Source organism: Buteo buteo, chromosome 17 (assembly GCF_964188355.1).
Source record: "Buteo buteo chromosome 17, bButBut1.hap1.1, whole genome shotgun sequence".
Lineage (NCBI taxonomy): Eukaryota > Metazoa > Chordata > Aves > Accipitriformes > Accipitridae > Buteo > Buteo buteo.
Window position 1 is genome coordinate 30,262,060 of NC_134187.1, and position 19,490 is coordinate 30,281,549.

General features: G+C 69.2%; 4 protein-coding genes and 1 long non-coding RNA gene across 9 annotated transcripts; 2 read left to right on the forward strand and 3 right to left on the reverse strand.

Moving 5' to 3' along the window:
• Positions 1-2,788: 2,788 nt before the first annotated feature.
• LOC142041083 (uncharacterized) lies at positions 2,789-6,190 on the reverse strand. Of its 3 annotated transcripts, none has more exons than XR_012653355.1 (4): positions 6,131-6,190; positions 4,815-4,926; positions 4,085-4,294; positions 2,789-3,688 (listed from the first exon to the last, which is right to left on the reverse strand). It is a non-coding gene; the product is annotated as an uncharacterized LOC142041083 (long non-coding RNA). The 3 variants fall into 3 exon arrangements; XR_012653353.1 differs by lacking the exon at positions 6,131-6,190 and adding an exon at positions 5,058-6,058; XR_012653354.1 differs by lacking the exons at positions 4,085-4,294; positions 6,131-6,190 and adding an exon at positions 5,058-6,059.
• On the forward strand, positions 6,060-8,233 carry BLOC1S1 (biogenesis of lysosomal organelles complex 1 subunit 1). The gene is made up of 4 exons (XM_075049668.1): positions 6,060-6,201; positions 6,526-6,598; positions 7,275-7,407; positions 7,859-8,233. The coding sequence occupies exons 1-4, from the start codon at positions 6,141-6,143 to the stop codon at positions 7,967-7,969; spliced, it is 378 nt and encodes a 125-aa protein (XP_074905769.1). The 5' UTR covers positions 6,060-6,140; the 3' UTR covers positions 7,970-8,233.
• A 1,320-nt stretch (positions 8,234-9,553) lies between these two features.
• On the forward strand, positions 9,554-11,701 carry RDH5 (retinol dehydrogenase 5). The gene is made up of 4 exons (XM_075049647.1): positions 9,554-10,116; positions 10,790-11,048; positions 11,132-11,295; positions 11,377-11,701. Exons 1-4 carry the CDS (start codon positions 9,804-9,806, stop codon positions 11,598-11,600), a joined length of 960 nt encoding a protein of 319 aa, XP_074905748.1. The 5' UTR covers positions 9,554-9,803; the 3' UTR covers positions 11,601-11,701.
• A 500-nt stretch (positions 11,702-12,201) lies between these two features.
• CD63 (CD63 molecule) lies at positions 12,202-15,536 on the reverse strand. The gene is made up of 8 exons (XM_075049660.1): positions 15,454-15,536; positions 15,150-15,223; positions 13,360-13,548; positions 13,204-13,278; positions 13,022-13,117; positions 12,779-12,922; positions 12,611-12,694; positions 12,202-12,505 (listed from the first exon to the last, which is right to left on the reverse strand). The coding sequence occupies exons 2-8, from the start codon at positions 15,213-15,215 to the stop codon at positions 12,440-12,442; spliced, it is 720 nt and encodes a 239-aa protein (XP_074905761.1). The 5' UTR covers positions 15,216-15,223; positions 15,454-15,536; the 3' UTR covers positions 12,202-12,439.
• Positions 15,537-15,624: 88 nt separating this feature from the next.
• INPP1 (inositol polyphosphate-1-phosphatase) lies at positions 15,625-18,995 on the reverse strand. Of its 3 annotated transcripts, XR_012653351.1 has the most exons (7): positions 18,754-18,995; positions 17,757-17,968; positions 17,617-17,677; positions 17,318-17,518; positions 17,057-17,231; positions 16,357-16,949; positions 15,625-15,843 (listed from the first exon to the last, which is right to left on the reverse strand). XR_012653351.1 is itself a non-coding variant. In XM_075049641.1 (6 exons), the coding sequence occupies exons 2-6, from the start codon at positions 17,958-17,960 to the stop codon at positions 16,457-16,459; spliced, it is 1,134 nt and encodes a 377-aa protein (XP_074905742.1). In that variant the 5' UTR covers positions 17,961-17,968; positions 18,754-18,995; the 3' UTR covers positions 15,625-16,456. The 3 variants fall into 3 exon arrangements, 2 of the variants coding, with proteins under 2 accessions (XP_074905742.1, XP_074905744.1); XM_075049641.1 differs by having other exon boundaries at positions 15,625-16,949; XM_075049643.1 differs by lacking the exon at positions 18,754-18,995 and having other exon boundaries at positions 15,625-16,949; positions 17,757-18,709.
• Positions 18,996-19,490: the final 495 nt, after the last annotated feature.

Here is a 19,490-nt window from a genome sequence, read left to right on the forward strand (position 1 = left end):
AGTGTACTGCACCCCACATCGCAGTGCATCACACCCATACTGTGCCCTGCACGGGGTATCGCACCCCACATTGCAGTGCATCGCACCCGTCACCCCAAACTGCACCCCGCACGGGGCATCGCACCCCGTATCGCAGTGTACTGCACCCCAGATCACGGTGCATCACACCCATCACCCCAAACTGCACCCCGCACGGGGCATCGCACCCCATACCACCCTGTGCTGCACCCCGCATCGCAGTACCTCGCACCCATCACCCCATATTGCGCCCTGCACAGTGCTGCACGGTGCGGTGCCCCCCACATCACAGCGTTCTGCGCCCTGAATCGCTGCGCATCGCACCCCTTATCGCAGTGCATCGCACCCATCACCCCTCACAGCACCCTGCACAGCGCTGCACCCCCATATCGCAGTGCATCGCACCCCGTATCACAGTGCATGGCACCCCATGCCGCACGGACCAGCCGTGCCCACGTGCGCAGGCAGATGCCGAAGCCCCCAGCCCAGCGCCAGCCCCCTGGGAGCTCTCCCCAGGCACAGCCCCGGGGGCACCGGTGACCCCCCCCCAGCCCCAAACTGCTGCTCACCCCCCTCCAGCACTGCTGAAACGGGGCCACGTCCCCCAGGGCCGGGCACAGCACCAGGGCTGGGCAGCAGGGGATCCCTGGCCGGGGGGTTGAGGCGGGGGCAATCGCCCACCTCTGGACCCTCTGTGAGCCGGGACGGAGCGGAGGAGCACTCACAAGATGTCTGCTGAACGTAGTGTGCCAGGACGGCAACTGGGCTCTGCGTGGTCATTGCCAAGAGGCAACACCCCAACAACCCAAAACCCCATCACCTGCAGTGATACCCTGATACCCCAAAACCCCATCACCTGCAGCGATACCCCAATACCCCGTCATCTGCAGTGATACCCCGATACCCTGATACCCCAAAACCCCATCACCTGCAGCGATACCCCAATACCCCATCATCTGCAGTGATACCCCGGTACCCTGATACCCCAAAACCCCATCACCTGCAGCGATACCCCAATACCTGTCATCTGCAGTGATACCCCGATACCCTGATACCCCAAAACTCCATCACCTGCAGCGATACCCCAATACCCTGATACCCCAAAACCCCGTCATCTGCAGTGACACCCTAATACCTCCTCCACCCTTGGGCCAGGAGAGGAGTAACCCCCCCCCCGCACCCCAAAACAAGAGGAGCAGCTGGCTCCCCAGCAGAGTGGGACTCCTGCACCCCCACGCCAAAGTGACCGGTGCCTTCGCTGGCTCCCAGGGGACGGGGGGGCCAGCGGTACCGGCACAGCAGGGTCCCACGGGAGTGGTTGTGGCTCAAGCACGGCCCCGTGCCCCAAACGGCAGCTTGGGGGGGGAGGGAAAGGGGGGGGCTGTCATATTTTCCAGCGCACTGGCTATTTTTAACCTCTCCCGCTCTCCAAAGGCCTGTGAAGATATTTGGGAGCTGGCAGGGCTGCTCCGGCCGTGTGAATGAGCTCCAGCTCTATGCTAGATGCAAGAACAGTCCTTCACCCCGAGCTCCTCCTCCTCCTCCTCCTCACTGCCAGCCAGCCCTGTGTTCAGGGGAAATGAAGGCAAGGCCAAGAGGGTCAGTGCCCCCCCAGCTCGCCCCCTGCCTGGCTGCCATCCAGCCCTCCCCACGCTCACCCGTTCTTTCCTCTTGCGCAGCCCAAATCCCTTCCCAACGTCCCAGCCGTTGTGCTCCTGACGTGGGAAACGGCCGATCCCTGCCTGGGAGCGGAGAACGGGAACAGACCCAGTCCCCGGGGGCTGCTCAGCCTCCTGCAGCCCCCCCCTCGCACCTCATCGCCCACCCAGCAGGGGAGCACCGAGCTCCCCATCAGCTCTCCCGTCCAGCTGCTGCTGCCCGATGAAGAGGATGGCATCACACGAGCATCAGGCCGAGTATAAATAGAAAGGAAGGTGGTGGTGGCCGGGAAGCTGGGTGAGTAGCTCATCTAGATAAAAACATGACTTGGGGTCCCAGTGCCGCCCCTCAGCACAGAGGGGACCCCCAAAAAAATCTTATTAAGGCTTCAGGATGTCCAGGAGCAGGGAGAGGAGATGGGATCCCAGCGTGCAACCCCAACCTGCTCTGCCACCTGGCTCTCGTCCCAGCTTCCAAACCAACCACCTCGGGGACAACACACTCTCAAGCCTCCCTCCTCCCACCCAAGCCTCCAAATCGGCTTTATTTTCCCTCAAACAGACCCAAATCCAAGGCTGGAGCACTCCAGCTGTGGGGGAGCCAGCCCCACATCCCAAGCAATGCCAGGACAGACCCTCGGGGTTGCCACAGCGGGGTCCCAGCAGAGAGCTCACTCCGCTCCCCACACCGCGCCCGATAATACGCCGGAGAAGCCAGCTGCTCCGGATTAGCGACAACAGCTCTCCCAGAGGCCTGCCCCCCCGCCCCAGAGCCCAGCGGGTCGGGGATTTCCAACCCCAAAACCGCCTCGTGAACGGACAACAGGACGCTTCCCACCTCGGGGCTCCCGGGGCCTCACGGCCTCATCCCACCCCGGCACCAGCTGCCGGCGATTGGGTTTCAGCGGGGCCGGCTTTGCCGCACAAGGCACGGCACGAGCAGGAGCAAGCAGGCAGCGAGAGCGGGAGCCTGGTCACTCCTGGCACCACGGCGGGCTTTGTCATCCCCTCCGTGCCATCTCAACAGAATTTTATTTTCAGCGCAAGGGCCAACTTCCAAATGAGGCAGGGTTTACCAAGGGGAGCGCTCCCCCCTACCCCGGCCCAGCTCACGGCAGGACGCCATTCCCAGTGGATCAGGCATGAAGCACGAGGGTTTTCGTAGCTGGGGGGTGAGCGAGGGAAAGGGGGGGGTCAGGCAGCAACTTGGCTGTCAGGAGAAGAAAACTCCTCGTTGGGAGGATTCCCTTTGCTCCAAGCCCTGGTTTGGATTTGAACCCTGAGCTCCCAGAAGCTGCAGTCTCACCCCAGCAGCCTCCGCATTGTGCAGCCGAGATGGGGGGGGAGCGCACGGGGAGGGGGGGAGCAAGCAGGGCTGAGCTCCCCAACCCACCCAAAGACAGCGGAACCCAGGGGCAACACAGGGACATCTCCATCCCGCTTCCACAGCAAGGGCAGGATCTGCTCCAGGATTCTCGCCAAGGCTTTTGCAGGGTCAGGAGCAGGAGAGTGGGAGAGCCGGGAAGCGCTGCCCTGGGCGTAGAAACAGCTGGAGTCAGGGAGCGGCGAGGGCCGGGAGCGGAGCTCGGGCAGGGCGAGGATGGGACCCACCGCTCACTTCCACATGGATGGAGGGAGGGAAACGCTCCCGAGGGCTCCCCTGGAGCGGCCGAACCACCTCGCCAGCGCTTGTAATTCTGTGAAGGGCTGAATTGAATCCAGGCTCTCCCCATGGAGCATCCTGCGATGGCAGGAGAGGAGGGAGGACGGGGGAGGCGGCGGAGCCACACACGGGAGCAGCTCCTGTGCCCGCAGCCTGGGCCGGTCGTGCCTCTCGGGGCAGACGCGAAGGCGGTTTGCTGCTGTTCCAGGCAGCGTCAGCAAGGGAAGCCGAGGCACATCCCCGGCGCGTGCCAAGAGCCGGAGCCAGCGCCTGGGAGAGGTGTGAACTCCCACAGGCGCCCGTCAGCCGTCACCAGCAAAGGTCCACAACTGGGCAGCGATCTTCATTCCTGTGGAAGGAAGGGCAGGAACCGGGTTGGCGCGGTTCTGGGAGTGTTACTTCCTCCCGGGGCGGGCGGGAGAGCTGCCGGCAGTTATCCCTGCAAACACCAAACCCCCCCGGATACACCCAAACCTTTCATGGGGAGCAGCCAACCCCAACACATGCCAAGCCCAGGTGCAGGGAGGAGCGCAGTGGCCCCACTACATGCAGACCCCGAGCATGCTTTGCCCGACAGCACCCCTGTTAGCCCGGCACGCTCGTCAGCTAATGATGGGAACAACAAAATAAATTCCTCTGCCCTCCCCAAGGCTGCAGGGGCTCCTGCAGGCAAGAACTTGTTTGTGTAACTGGAGCGGGCCAGCATCAGACAGGCGTGTGGGGAGTAAGCTGGGGTTATTTTTACCCATTCACTGGTTTATCTTTAGCCACATTTTATGCTCAAGTTCCTGTAGCTGCGGCCAGAGCTCCTCCAGGTCACCAGCTCAGAGCACGAAGGCAAGAAGACAGTGAAGGAACAAGAAACTGAATCCATGGGGAGAATCCAGCTGGGATGCAGAGATGCACATCCCGCTCCTGATGGGGCCGTGAGTGGGCAACCCCTGCCAGGACTGCCCTGAGAGGAGGGCGAGATGAAACAGTCAACACCATGGCTGTGACAAGGCAGAACTTTGTGCTGCCTGCTCCCCGAGCCTTGCCAGTGTGCCCCGAGCCCTGCCTACCCCTTGCCAGCACCAACCCGCACAACCACAGCCCCCTTCCCCGCAGTCCCAGCCTTTCCTTTTTCGCCTTCCTCATACTCCCTTCCCCTGCCCAACCTGAGGGGATGACGAGATCTTCTTCCTCCTCCTCCTCCTCCTGACTCTGCTCGGCTGCAGCCAGCCGGCGCCTGGCCAACGGACCAGCCTTATCCCAGGTCTCAGGCTGATTAAGCCCGGTGAGATCAGACGCATCCCGGCATTTCTGCCAGCTCACCCTTCCGGCACTCTGCAGGCCAATTTAATTTTCATAGTGCGCTTTGCTGGCAGCAGCTGCATCTGGGGAGCCCGGCCATCTCTCCCCCACCCCCTGCCAGCTCATTTCTCCCACTACCAGCCTCATCCATTACGTCCTGGCACACAAACGGGCGGCTGTACCTGACATTGGGATGCCCTGACAAAGATGATTCTGGATTATTTGAGATTTAGCCCCAGCAGCCAGGAAGCAGGTGAGAGCTCAGGAATTCCCAAGCAGCACAGGCTGGTCCACCTGGGAAGTAAAAGTGGGTTTAACAGTTGTGTTCAGCTCCTTCAGGCACCCCCTGGCCTATCCCTCACCAGTGGGGAGCAGAGCACTACCCCACTCATCACAGATCACGGGGAGAAGGAGAGAGAGCTCACCTGCCTCCCAGCACCCCAAAGATGGGGTGGGGACCCTGGCACCCCACGCCGCAGCTGAGCCGTGCCTGGGCTCTCGGTCACTCATGGGGCACAGCCCAGGCCCCCCCCAGCCACACGGCAGCTACTGGGACCAGCAGCCAGCACAGCTGGGACCAGCAGAGCAAAGGGGAGCCCAACATCCCGGGCAGCGCATGAGGCAGCCATGCGGCTGTCATGCCGCAGACTCACAGCACCCAGGCCCCTATAGCAACCATACACCCCCCAGCACAAACCCCTACAGCACCTCGCGCTCCCAGACAGGCCCCTATAGCACCCATAGGTGCCCACACCTCCAGCCAGGCTCCTGTAGCCCCCCCAGACCCTCAACCGGGCTCCTACAGCACCCACAGACCCCCAGCCGGGCTCCTGTAGCCCCCTCAGCTCCCCACTCCCTCAGACAAACCCCTACAGCCCTGACATGGCCCTGACACCCTCACAGGCCACGACCCAGACCCCTATAGACCCTGTGGACCCCTGCAGACCCCTCATACCATCAGCCAGGCCCCTGTAGCCTCCTCAGGCACCTCTAACCCTCACCCAGACCCCTATAGCACCCATACATCCCCCAGCACAAACCCCTGCAGCACGCCGCACCCCCAGCCAGGCTCCTATAGCACCCACAGGTGCCCACACCTCCAGCCATGCTCCTGTAGCCCCCACAGACCCTCAGCCAGGCTCCCATAGCCCCCTCAGCTCCCCACTCCCTCAGACAAACCCCTACAGCCCTGACATGGCCCCATCACCCTCACGGGCCACCACCCAGACCCCTATAGACCCCTATAGACCCCGTGGACCCCTGCAGGACCCCTGCAGCCCTCTCACACCCTCTCCCAGGCCCCTGTAGACCCCTCGGGTCCCTGTCTCCCCCATCCAGGCCCCTACAAATCCCCTACCCGGGCCCCCACAGCCCCCAATGGGACTCTACGGCCCCTATAGGCCCCAGGAGGCGGGGCGGCGGGGGGGGGGGGGTGGGTGTGTGTGTCACGTGGCGGTGACGCGCCGGTCAGGTGACGCGGGCCGTGCCGGTGCCGTACCGGGGCCGCCATGCTGTCCCGGCTGCTGAAGGAGCACCAGGCGCGGCAGAGCGAACGGCGGGAGCTGCAGGGTGAGCCCGCCCCCACCCCTCCCGTCCCCATGGCGACCGACCCCGCCCCGCGCCCCGGGGAGCGGTCCGATTGGTGGCGGGAGCCGCCGCTCACCGCGGGGGGCCGCGCGGGCGCGTACCCCATTGGCCGGCGGGGCTGTCCGTCAAGGCTGGGAGAGGTTGGGGGGGGGGGAGGACCGTGGCCGTGAGGGGGTGGCCGGCAGGGTGGGGCGTGATGTCACCGCCCCGCACGCTGACGTCACGCGGCTCCCTGCTGGCGTCACGGCCAGCGTGTGCGGGGTGGGGCGGGGGTCCCGCCGCCCCCTCACGGCCGTGTCCCCGCAGAGCGGCGGCGCAGGGAGGCCATCGCGGCCGCCACCCGCCTGACCGAGGCCCTGGTCGATCACCTCAACGTGGGGTGAGGACGAGACCGCCCCCCCCCCCCGGGTCGGGACCCCCCCAAACCCAGCGGCCCCTTGTCCCCAAAACCCCCGCCAGGGACCCCTTCACGCCTTCCCCCCCCCAGCCCAAATCCCCTCCAGGGACCCCTTCCCCAGTCCGGGACCCCCCCAACCTCCCAGCCCCTTCCTCCTCAAACCCCCTGGCCTGGACCCCCCAAGCCCCCCCGAGTCCTCTCCTCCCTGAAACCCCCAGCTGGGGACCCCCTGAGCCCCCCCAGCACCTTTTACCCCTGGACACCCCAGCCAGGGACCACCCCCCCCAACCCTGGTGCCCCTTCCACCCCAAAACCCTGCCCAGGGACCCCCCCAAACCCCCATCCAGGGACCCCTGCCCCCCTAACACTGCCGGCCAGGGATCCCCCCAAGCCCCTTCCCCCACATACCCCCACCCAGGACCCCCCCCCCTCAAAACCCCTGCCCAGGGACCCCCTCAACTCCCTGCCCCTACACCCCCCGGGACCCCCTGACCTCCCCAGCCCCCCCCAATGGCATCCCAGTGCTTTGGCTTCCCCCCCCAGCCCCCAGCTACCCCCTTCCTGGGGACTCCCCCCTCCCCAGGGCCATAGGGGTGGGACCCCACACCCTGTGTGTGTATGTCCCCCCCCCCCCGTGTCGTGTGTCCCCCCCCGGCAGGGTGGCACAGGCGTACGTCAACCAGCGGAAGCTGGACCACGAGGTGAAGACGCTGCAGGTGCAGGCGGCCCAGTTCGCCAAGCAGACTGGGCAGTGGATCACCATGGTGGAGAACTTCAACCAGGCCCTCAAGGTGGGGGTCCCCGTCCCTGCCCCCCGACTCCAGGGTTGCCCCCCCCATCCCTGGCTTGGCATGGGGAGGGGAGATTTCCCTCTGGGAAATGTGGAGAAACAGCCCCATGGGAACCCCGCCCCGGTGTCACCGGTGCTGGCCAAGGGATGGAGTCTTCCACCCCACATGCACCGGGAGCCCACCGCCGGCACTGCCCGGTGCCAGTGGGTGGGTGGGTGGGCCGTGTCCCCCCAGCCGCATCCCCCGGCCCCACTGCTCAACGCCAGACCAGTCCGGCAGCACCATCTCCCTGCTGTCGGATTGCACCAGGACGGGCAGCACCCGCAGGGTTCCAGCCAGCTCCGAGCCCCCGCAGGGCTGCGGCTGCCGGAGGGAAGCAAGGCAGGGCGGACCCCCGCCGCCCCCGATCCCGCCGGCAGATCCCTGACAGTCCCCCCCTCCGTTCCGGCAGGAGATCGGCGACGTGGAGAACTGGGCTCGCAGCATCGAGATGGACATGCGGACCATCGCCACCGCCCTGGAGTACGTCTACAAGGGGCAGCTCCAGCCCTCCTGCTCCTGAGCCGCTGCTGCCACCACCAGCCCCCCCCAGCCACCCGACCCCCTCCTGCCACCACCGCGGCTGGTCGTGGCAGATAACGTGGGCCCTGGCCGCAATGCCGTAGCAGCTCCCGGCCGCCTTGGGGACCCTTCCGTACTGGAGAGTGGGCAGAATAAAGCGTGGTTGTACGGGCGGTGTGCGAAGGCCAGGCCAGGCGCGTGCCGGGGCCCTGGCACAGCCCTCGGCCGCCCCCTCCTAAGCCCCCTCATCCTCTTTACTGCTTAACTCGGGCTCTGAGGCTCCTTTTTTTCCCGGACAAAGGGCTCCTTCTGGGCCAGGAGGGCTCTAATCCCCCAGGGGAGAGCTTGGCCCCCCCCCCAGCTCTGGGCGATGCCCCCTCCCAGGGCTGGGAAGGGGACCTGGGTGGGGGGAGTTCTGCGTGCCCTGGGGGGTTGCCCGCCCTCCTGGCTCTGGTCAGGGGCTCCTCTGTGGCGAGGGTCCCCCAACAAGGCGAGGGGTATCCCAGTACCCCCACGCACCCAAGTTCCCCCTGGCGCTGCACCCAGCGGCAGAGGGGGGGTGTCGGGGGGGGCTCGGCCCACTGTGAACTTTGGCTGCGGGCTTGGCCCTGGCGCACGGGGAGGAGCGGCCGCGGCCTCCCCAGCTCAGACGGCTTCTGCCGCCGCAGCCAGAGCAGTGGCCGGAGCCCTCTGCCCCGCCGACGGTAGGTGGGGGCTCGGTGGGTGGGGTCCCCTCTGCCCCCCAGGCCAGGGCTGTGTCCCCTCCAAGAGCCCCGTTTTGGGGGTCTTTGGGTCTGCCCCATGGCCGTGGGGTACAGTGAGATGAGTCTATCGGGTCTCGTGCACGCCGAGACCCCCTAGCCATCCAGGCTGGGCAGGGGGCTGCTGCCTGCCCCCCGCCCTCACCCGGCTCCACGGACCCAGGGCAGACACCGGGTCTCCCCCCACAGCCCCTAAGGGTGGGGAGGGGGGGCTGCCACCCCCTCTGGGGGTCAGCCTGGACCCCCCCATCCCAGCCTCAGCGGGTTTTTAACCCCCAGCCAGTACCCACTGCTGGGTGCAATGGGGGGGGGGATCCTGGCACCCCCAAAGACCCCCCCCAAACAGGGCTCCTGGAGGGGGACACAGCCCCCCCACAGGGCTTCCTTATCCGGAGGGGTGGGTGGGATATGGGGCAGGTGGGTTGGGGGGTCCCAGAGACAGCGGTGATGGTCACCCGTGCAGGTCAGGAGCGGAGGGTGCCCGGGGTCGTCCCTGCCCTGGGAGGGCAGGAGGGGGACGGGGTTATGCCGGGGGGAGCAGCTGGGACACCCCCCCCCCCCAGTTCCGCCCTGTGGGCTCTGGTTCCCGGCCAGGTGCTGACGCACTGCGCCCAGCTAATCCCCGGCACGCCGCCTGGACGCCCTGGCCCAGCGGGAGGGAGGTCGGTCAGGGACTCGTCCGGGGGTGGGTGGGGGGCATAGGTTGCTCACCCCCCACCCCGGGAGGGCAGGGACCACCGCCTGGGGTCCCCGGGTGCCCGGTGGCACCTGGGCACAGACCGAGACTCATGTGGGACCTGCTGCAAGCTGAGGTCAATCCTCAACCTGTGCCCCCCCCTGCCTTTTCCCACCCTCCACCTGAGGGGGGGGTAGTCAGACCCCCACGGTGTGGGGCAGGGGATCTGGGGGTCCCCTGCACGGGGAGCGGTGCGTGGCTTTACCCGGCGAGCAAGGAGCCTGGGTTCAACTTGGGGTGCAGGTGTTGACTTGGTGGGGAGCAGGGGGGGGGTGGCACAGCCCAGGACGCCTGGGTTCCTCTCCCACCGCCCCCCCCCGGCCCTGCAGACCCCCGCCATGTGGCTGTACCTCTTGCTGGCGGCACTGGCCTGGGTGCTGGGCTGGCTGGTGCGGGACCGCCGGACCCTGCCTTCCGTCAAGGACAAGCACGTCTTCATCACCGGCTGCGACAGCGGCTTCGGCAACCTGCTGGCACGGCGACTGGCCCACCGGGGCTACCGGGTGCTGGCCGCCTGCCTGACCCAGAAAGGGGCCGACAGCCTCCAGCGGGGCTGCTCCGGTCACCTCCGCACCACCCTGCTCGATGTCACCCGCTCCGACAGCATCCGTCAGGCCGTCGAGTGGGTGCGGGCAGAGGTGGGCGAGAAAGGTGAGTGGGGTGGGGGGGGCAGGATGGGACCCCGGGGGGGGTGCTGCGGGGTGGGATGGGGTCCCAGGGGAGATGCTATGGGGCAGGATGGGACCCCAAGGGAGGTGCTGCAGGGTGGGATGGGGTCCCAGGGGAGATGCTATGGGGCAGGATGGGACCCCAGGGGAGGTGCTGCAGGGTGGGATGGGGTCCCACCAGGGGCTGGTAAGGAGTGGGAGGGGTGGTCTCAGGAGAGATGGTATAGGGCAAGAGGATGGGACCCACCAAGAGATGCTATAGGGCAAGACAGAGAGATCTGGGGGGGGGTATAGGGCACGGCTGGGGGTCCCCAGAGAGGTGCTGTGGGGCAGGATTAAGGGTCCCTGATGAGGTGTTACAGGGGAGAATGGGGGGGGGTCCCACCAGGGCATCCTAAGGCGAAGGATGAGGGGGCTCTGGAGAGGGGCTGCGGCGCAAGATGGGTCCTGCCAGGGGGTGGGTGGGAGCCCGGGAGAGGGGCTATAGGGTGGGGGGGGGTCCCTGCAAGGTTCTATAGGGCAGGATGGAGGGGAGGGTCCCACCAGGGCACACTGGGGAGAGGGTGGGGGTCCCAGGGGAGGTGCCACAGGGCAGGGACCACGGCCAACATCCCCGACCTCGCGTGTCCTGTCACGTCCCCGTGTCCTCCCCCCAGGTCTCTTTGGGCTGGTGAACAACGCCGGGGTGGCCAACCCCATCGGCCCCACGGAGTGGATGAGGATGGAGGACTACCGGCAGGTCATGGCCGTCAACGCCTTCGGGGCCATCGAGGTGACGCTCCAGTTCCTGCCCCTGCTGAAACGGGCGAGGGGCCGGGTGGTGAACACCTCCAGCGTGCTGGGTCGCCTCTCCGCCAACGGCGGCGGCTACTGCATCTCCAAATACTGCATCGAGGCCTTCTCCGACAGCCTGCGGTGGGTGCCGGTCGTCGTGTCCCCCCCCCCAACCCGCCCCGCAGCCCCCCCACCCCGTACCCTGACGGCCGTACATCCCGCAGGCGTGACATGTACCACTTCGGGGTGAAGGTCAGCATCGTGGAGCCCGGCTTCTTCAAGACGGCGGTGACCAACTTGGAGAGCATCGAGGCGTCCCTGCGCCAGCTCTGGGACCGCCTGGCGCCCGAGACGCGGCTCAGCTACGGCGAGGATTTCTTCCACAAGTGTGAGTAGGGAGTGGGGGGCACCTGCTGCCTCAGTTTCCCCTGCCTGACCCCCCGCCTCCACTCTCCCCCCCCCCCCCCAGACCTCAAGGTGCAGCGGCTCATCATGAACGTCGTCTGCGACGCCGACCTCAGCAAGGTGACCCGCTGCATGGAGCACGCGCTGAGCGCCCGGCACCCGCGCACCCGCTACAGCGCCGGCTGGGACGCCAAACTGCTCTGGCTGCCCGCCTCCTACCTGCCCGCCTGCCTCGTCGACTTCGCCCTGGCCACCATCCTGCCCAAGCCGGCCCACCGCGTCCGCTAGTCCCCTGCTGCGGCCGCCAGCCCCCCCTCAGGGCTGCGAGACCCCCCACCCACCCACCCACCCACCCTCCAGCGCTGCAAATAAACCGCCCATCCCGGGTGCCGTGCAAACCGTCGCCTGCAGCGCTTGTCCCTGCGGTAGCCCCGGGTCCGGACGGGGTGCCCCCACGGCTCGGGGACCGTTGGTGGCATTGCCGTGGCACACAGGGACCCCAGCCCCGCTGCAACCGGGGTGGGGGGTGGCTTCCAGGCCCACGGCCCTCGGGGGACCCACAGGGACGCTGCCACCGTCACTGCCCTTCCACCAGTCCTGGTGCAGCCCAGCGTCCTGTTGACGTGGCCCCGAGCCAAGCCGGACCCCCGGTGCCCCCCCAACACCGGGGTGGGACGGGGCTGCTGACACCAAGACCACACATCCAGCCCCCCCCCCCCCCCACTCTCATCGTTCCCAGCGGGACCAGCCCCCCCCTGGTGGGGAGGTTCCAGTCATTGCACAGGGCAGCATTGACCCCCACAGGGTCGATGGACCACGGGGGGAACCCCCACACCCACGAGGGACCCCATCCCACTCCCAGCCTGGTGGGCGCAGGGGGACACGCGGCTCTACGGAAGCTTTTATTTTTATTTCCAAATCCGGGGACGTTCCCTCGACCCCCCCAGCCCCCACCGGCACATGGGGAAGGGTCCAATGGCGGCGACCCCCTGGGGGGGTTTGGCACATGGGGCCCTGCCCCAGAGGAGCTTGCAGAGGGCAAGCAAGCGGGAGCAGCCCCCACGACCACCAGAGCCCCCCAGGCGGGGGGCAGCGAGAGCCGGGGGGGCCGCGGCACCCGCCGGGGGCTACATGACCTCATAGCCGCTGCGGATGCCCTTCATCAGGCAGCAAGCGAAGATGATGCCCAGGATCTGGAAAGGGAGAGGGGAGGGGGGGTCATCCCGATCCTGCACGGCCCCCCCCCAGTGGGGGGGGTTACAGCCCCCCACAAGGTGGGTCTCAGCCCCACGTCCTACCTCGAAGAAGGCGATGCCCAGCGCAACCGCGGCCACGATGAGGATGTTCTTCTTCATCCAGGCTTCGATGCTCTCGAGGCAGCCCTGGGGGAGCAGAGGGGCTCAGGGGGTGGCCGGACCCCCAGGGCATGGCAGGGGGGGGGGGGCACAGGGTGGGGGGGGTCTCACCTTCTCGTAGATGGTAGCGGGGCTGGGGCGGATGTTGCAGGAGGTGGTGTTGACGCGGCAGCAGGATCGGGGCACCGTGTTGTTGACCCTGAACCGCTCGATGGTGAACCAGTCGGTGTAGTTGTTGGCTCCGCAGCAACCGAACTGCCGGGGGGGGGGGTGGGGGTGGTGAACCTCAGGGGGTCGAACCCCAGACACCCACGTCCCCCCACCCCCCACCCCCAAGGCCGCCCCGTTACTCACATCACTCTGGAGCTCGTCCACGGCCTCTGTCAAGGGTTTGTCCTCTCCGTACTTGCGCATGGCGGCCCACAGCCCTTCGTCCAGCACCGAGCGGACCTGGGGGGGCCAGGGGGGGTCAGAAAGGAGCGGGGGTCCGCAGCACCCGGCTGGGTCCACGCCCCCGTCTCCCCACGCGTCCCCACCTTGTCCTTAAAGACGTATCCGGCGATGGCGGCGGCGATCTCCACCAGGAAGATGATGCTGAGCAGGACGGCGAACTGCGGGGGGGGAACAGGGTGGGGGGGTTAAGGTGCGAGAGGTCGGGTTGGGGGTCGGGGGGGGGGGGTCAGGGTGCTCACCGTGGTGACCATGCAGTAACTCTCCTTCCAGGCGCCGCAGCAGCCGAAGAAGGAGATGAAGAAGATGATGATGCCCAGCACCAGGATGGCAACGGGGGTGCTGGAGGCGGAGGAGCTGCTGACCGTCAGCGCCTTATCGAGGGCCGTCTGGGCGTAGATGCCGATGGCGATGAGGGCCACGCCGCATACCTGGGGGGGGACCGGGGGGGGGGGGGAGGCAGAGGGAATTGGGGTGCAGCCACCAGCCCCCCAGAACCAACAGGGTGTGGGTGTCACCCACAGCTGAGCATCCTCCCTTTCCGGGGAGTCGAGCAGCTCTGGGGTTTGGCTGCGAATTGGGGGGACCCCCCCTTCCTGGGGGTGATGGGGGGGGGGGGTGGATTTTCTCTGCCCCCCCCCCTTCCAGCCCAGCACAGCCCCACCAGCAATGTCCCCATGGGGGCACAGCGGTGGGAGGGGGCCCCCGGTTCTGCCCCACGGTGGGACGCTCCCCAGCCCCGCTGCGGCGAGGGGGGGGCCGGGCTGGCGGCCGCAGGAACGCCGGGAAGTCCGGCCTTCCGGCCACGGCGAGAGGCCTCGGAGGGGGGGGACGACACCGAGCACCAGCCCCCCAGTCAGGGGGGGCGCAGGCAGATCGAGGGGTGCCGGGGCAGGGGGGGCATGCCAGGCACATGCTGTCCTGGGTGGGGGGGGTCACCAGCAGCCCCACTCCCACGGGAGTCAGGATGCCCACGGCTTTTCCCAGTGCTGGGGCAGGAGCGTCCATCCTGCCCTGTCTCCGGCACCCCCCCACCACCACGGGCGGGACCCTTCCCACGGCCTCAGTTTCCCCGTGGCAGTGGGGAGCCCCACCGGGGCTGCCACCCCCCCCCCCGCCCCGTCCCAGTGCCGCTGGCCCTGTTTGCTCGCTGGGTGTGGGTAAACAGCGCGGCCCAGCCGCCCACTGCACAAACACTCCCGGTGGCGGGGGCCGGGGGGGGGCTGGCGCCGGTGTCCCCATCGTGTCCCCCCCACCGCTGGCGGGTGGCCCGAGCCCCCCCCCCTCAGCCCTCCAGGGGTGACTCAGCCCAGCAGGATCAGGGTGGGGACTGGGACGAGTCACTCCTTGCGTGGGGGGACAGGATGACGGCTGGGAGGCGCCTGCCCCCCCCACCCCCCCCCACTACGGCCGTTGGGCTCCTCATGCCTCTTTCTTCATCCCAACTTCCCCAAACCCGCGCCCTGTCCTGCGTGGGGACCCCGGCCAGGGGCAGCCCGGAACTGTGGGGCCTGGGGGGACCCCGGCCACCCGTGGGGTCCCCACCCTGACCTTGGGGCTCGGCTTCCCTCGGCCAGGGTGTGCCAGCCTCGCCCTGTCCAGCCTCGTTACCCCTGGAACCTACTGATGGCGGCGTATGGCCGCAACGCAGCCCGGTGCCAGGCTTCTCCCAGAGTGGGCAGCCTCACCCCCTGTGCCCCCTCCCCTGCAGCCCCAGCTGCAGCCCCCCCCCGGGCAGCAGGGCCCCCCCCGGGGTCCCCATGACACCCAGCTCAGGGCCTGCAAGGGTGGGGAAGGGGGTGTCAAAGGGGCCGTATGGGGGGGGGGGGGAAGAAGCTGACGGAGGGGGGGCAACACGGGGGAGGGCTGCTGCCTGCCATGGGGCTGGGGCGGGCCCGTCCCCGGGGGGGCCACGGCGGGGAAGGGCCCGTCTGCCCGGTTCTGCCGGCCCCGGAGCCCCCTCCCCGGCTCCCCCGGGGTGTGTGTGCCCCCCCCCAGCGCCCCTCCCGGTTCCCCCCGGCCCCGCACTCACCCAGAAGATGAAGTTGAAGATAAAAACCAGGAACTTCACACATTTCATCCCGCCCTCGACCGCCATGGTCCGTCCTGCGGGAGCCGCCGCTTCAGCCCCGGTACCGGTACCGGCACCGCGCCCGGTCCCCGACCCCCCCCCCCGTCCCGGTCCACAACCCCCTCCCCCCTCCCGGTGTACCGAGCCCCGGTGTCCGAGCCCCGGCGTCCCGGGACCGCTCCCGGTGCAGCTCCCCGCCCGCTCCCACCCTGCCGGTACCGGTACCGGTCCGGTACCGGTGCTCCCCCCCGCCCCGGGCGCTCACCGGCGCCGCTGCTCCTCCGTGTCCTCCGAAATCATGTGACGAGTCAACAGGCAACCCCGGGACCGCCCCGGGACCGCCCCGGCCCCCCCCCGCCGCCGCCGCCGCCGCCGCCCCCGCCCCGCGTGGGTCCCGCCCCGGCCCCGGCCCGGACGGACACGCGGGTGCGAGGGACACTTTAATGGCTGGCCCCGCGTAGGGGGGGGACATGAGGGGAGGGAGGGGGTTACACCGCGGGGGGGGGTCCCGGGACACGGAGCTCCCACCCTGTCCCGCACCCCGGGGGTCTCGGGGGACCCTGCGCCCCGGGGGGGCTGGTCAGCCCGTGGTCCTTGGTCCCTGCCACCCCCAAACCTGCACCCCCGGGGTCCCAGACACCCTGTAACTTGCACCCTGGGGTCCCGGACACCCCACACCCTGCACCCCCGGGGTCCCAGACACCCTATAACCTGCACCCTGGGGTCCCGGACACCCCACATCCTTCACCCTGGGGTCCCAGACACCCTATAACCTGCACCCCAGGGTCCCTGCCACCCCGCATCCTTCACCCCAGGGTCCCAGCCAGCCTATAACCTGCACCCTGGGGTCCCTGCCACCCCGCACCCTTCACCCCGGGGGTCCCTGCCACCCCATGTACCCTGCACCCCGGGGTCCCAGCCACCCTATAACTTGCACCCTGGGGTCCTGGACACCCCACACCCTGCACCCCTGGGGTCCCAGCCACCCTATAACTTGCACCCCGGGGTCCCTGCCACCCCGCACCCTTCACCCAGAGGTCCCTGCCACCCCATGAACCCTACACCCCAGGGTCCCAGCCACCCTATAACTTGCACCCTGGGGTCCCCGACACCCTGTACCTCTTGGTCCCTGCCACCCCGGGGTCCTGGCAACCCTGTTCCCAGCCACCCCATACCCTGCACCCCAGGGTCCCTGCCACCCTATAACCTGCACCCCAGGGTCCTTGCTACCCCCTACCTTACACCCCGGGGTCCCGGCCGCCGTGGGCTCAGAGCCCCGGCACGGCGGCCAGCGCGGCCAGCACGGCCTCCAAGTGCTGGGGGTGGGCATAGGCCACGAGGCCACCCCGGTTTGCCCAGCGCTCGGCCCCCACCGCCCCCTCCACCGGGCGGTTGTAGACCAGCTCGGGGGGGGACCCGGCGTCGCCCGCTCGTCGCTCCCGCAGGGCCCCCGCCAGGGCCACGACACCCCCGCCCAGGGCCCGCAGGATGGCGTGGGGGGCACAGGCGTCCCAGGCGAAGGTGCTGCCCTCGGAGAGGACGTAGGAGTCCGCCAGTCCCAGGATGACGCAGAGCATCTTGTAGCCGGCACCGGCGGCGAAGCGCAGGCGGTCACCGCAGAGGGGGCCCAAGGCCGCCCGCACCGCTCCCCCCTCCGCTCGGCTCAGCACCACGCAGGGCGCGGGGCGCGGCGGCGGGGGGCTCAGCGAGCACAGCCGCGTGTCCCCGTACGCGACGCCCCAGTGGTACCTCCCCTGCCACCTGCGGGGACGGGGACCCTGAGCGCGGACCCCGTCACCGGGTCCCCAGGTTTTGCCCGGCCTTTGGGGGCCGGGATCCGGCCGTGCCCACCCAAGCGGTGCCGGTACCTGCGGGTCAGGGGGTCCCGGCGGAAGAAGGGCTCGTTGATGACGCCCAGCACGGGGCAGCCCGTCTGCCGGTCGTAGGCCCCGACGAGCACCAGCGCCGAGCACAGCCCCGCCGGGGCGATGCCGTCGACGGGGGCCACGTCCTCGCGCCCGCCGATGTACTCGTTGGTGGAGTCTGCGGGCGCAGCCGAATTCGCCGGGGCTCAGCTGCGGTACGTGGCGGTGGGGTCCCCAACCCACCCTCTCCCAGCACCCCCTCACCGATGGGGTCTATCCAGATGGCCAGGTCCTGAGGGGGGATGCTGAGCGCCACGCCGGCCAACTCCACGTCCTCCAGCGCCACGTCCCGGTGCACGGCGGCCGCCAGCAGCTCTGCGGCCTCCCGCTCGGGCTCCAGCACGGAGAGCAGCAGGGCCGCGGTGTCTCCCGGCGTGGCGCAGACCCGCACCGCCACCGTCTCCCCTGCCAGCACCCCGACATCAGCGACGGCCCCGTGGCCCCCGGTGTTGGGGGGGGGACACAACACGTGGCCCCGGCTCCGCTGCTCCCCCGAGACTCACCCTGCCCGTTCTTGAACTCGTTGGACTCCTCGCCATGGATGTGGCCCCGCAGCTCAGGGAACTGGGGGGACGGGGCAGCTCAGCCGCGGCCCAGGGGGATGCGGGGGCACCCTGGGGACCCCCCCCAGGCCGTCCCTTACCTCTTTCCCCAGGTCGTGCTTGATGACCTCCTGGATGAGGACGTCCGCCAGCGTCTTGAAGTCCTGCAGGAACCTCCTGTTCCTGTCGGCCCCCGTCTTCTCGGCCACCAGCAGCTGGAAGAGGGGCTCTTCTCGCCGGCACAGCCGGGCGATGTGCGCCGCCTTCTCCGAGGCACCCACCAGGGCCTGCAGCAGCCCCGCCATGGCCGGGCCTTGGGGGGACGTGGCGCTCAAGGGGGGGGACCGGTCACCTCCCCGCTCCCAGCGTGGCCCCGCGGTCCCGGCCCCGAGCGCCCTGCCGGTAATTGCTGGGTGTGGGCAGCACCCAGGGCCGCATCCTGCCCGGCTCTGGCCCCGGGGGTGGGGACCTGGCTAAAATTATCCCGCTCCGCTGCCAGAGGCCACAGCCCAGGGGTGGGGACGTGGACGTGGGGACGTGGGGATATGGGGATGGGGGGACGTGGGGACGTGGGGACATGGGGATGGGGGGACGTGGGGATATGGGGATGGGGGGACGTGGGGACGTGGGATGGGGGGACACGGGGATATGGGGACAGGAGGACATGGGGACGTGGGGACGTGGGATGTGGGGATGTGGATGTGGGGATGGGGGGACATGGGGATGGGGGGTCATGGGGACGCGGGGCTGTGCCCAGCCAAGGATGTGGCCCCGCTGTGGGGTCCCCGCGTGGGGGGGCCTGTCCTGCGTGGAGGAGGAAGCAGCCAGGGTTGGGGGAGGAGGAAGCCGGTCCACCCCGCACCCCCAGAGAGGTGGGGGGGTTATGATGGGGCCGCGCACCCCACCCCACCGCGCAGCGCCCCGCCCGCAGTGCTGCCCCGGGGCCGCGCCACGTGGGGGGGACCCCCGGCCCCGGGACCCCCCCGGGTGGGAGACCCCGTCCCGGGGTTTCTCCCCCCCCCTCCTCGCGGAGGGGCCCCCACCCCTTGTGACGCCCCCGGGGGGATCCCGGGACCCGCCCCCCCCCGTTGCCGTTACCGGGGCCGGGGCCGCTGACAGCTCCTGCGGGGCGGCCCGGGAGGCGGGGCCGGCGGGGCTACGTCACGCCACGGCCTTAACCCCTTCGGTCCCGCAGCCCGGCGGGAGGACGGGGGGGGGAACCCCGGTGTCCACGCGTGGCGGGGAGGGGGCTCCGAGCGCCGCCTCCCGCTTCCGTTTTCCTCCCCCCCGGGACCGGCGACACCGGGAAGCGGTGATGCCGTCGCCGTGGGGAAAACTCCCACACCGGGATACGCCTCCCCCGGCCCCGCGACCGACACCCACTCCCCCCCCCCACCCCGAACCCCGGGTTAGCCGGTGCGTCTGTGTGTCCCCCCCCCTCCCGCGCCGCGCGGTGGCGCTCTCCTCCCGGCGCTTTCGCTTCGCGCCGGTTTTACCGGCTCCGGTGTGGACGCGCCCGCTCCGGAGCGGCACTGCGGCGCCCCCTGGCGGAACGCGCTTGCCCCGCTCACCGGCACCGGGGCCGGTAACGGGAGCGCTCCTCTCGCCCCCTCCCTCTCCGCTTTACCGGGAGCCCCCCCCCCTTCCATCTCCTCACTGACAGCACCGGGCCGGTTCCCCACCCCCCCTCCCAGCCCGGCCTGCCCTCCACCGGAGCGGTTGCCGGTGCAGCCCCGGTGCCACGGGTGCGGTCGTTCTTGCCCTCTCCATGGTTCTGATGGGGTCGGCACCGGGGGGGGGGAGCTCCGAGGAGTCCTCCGGGAGCGGAGCGGGGG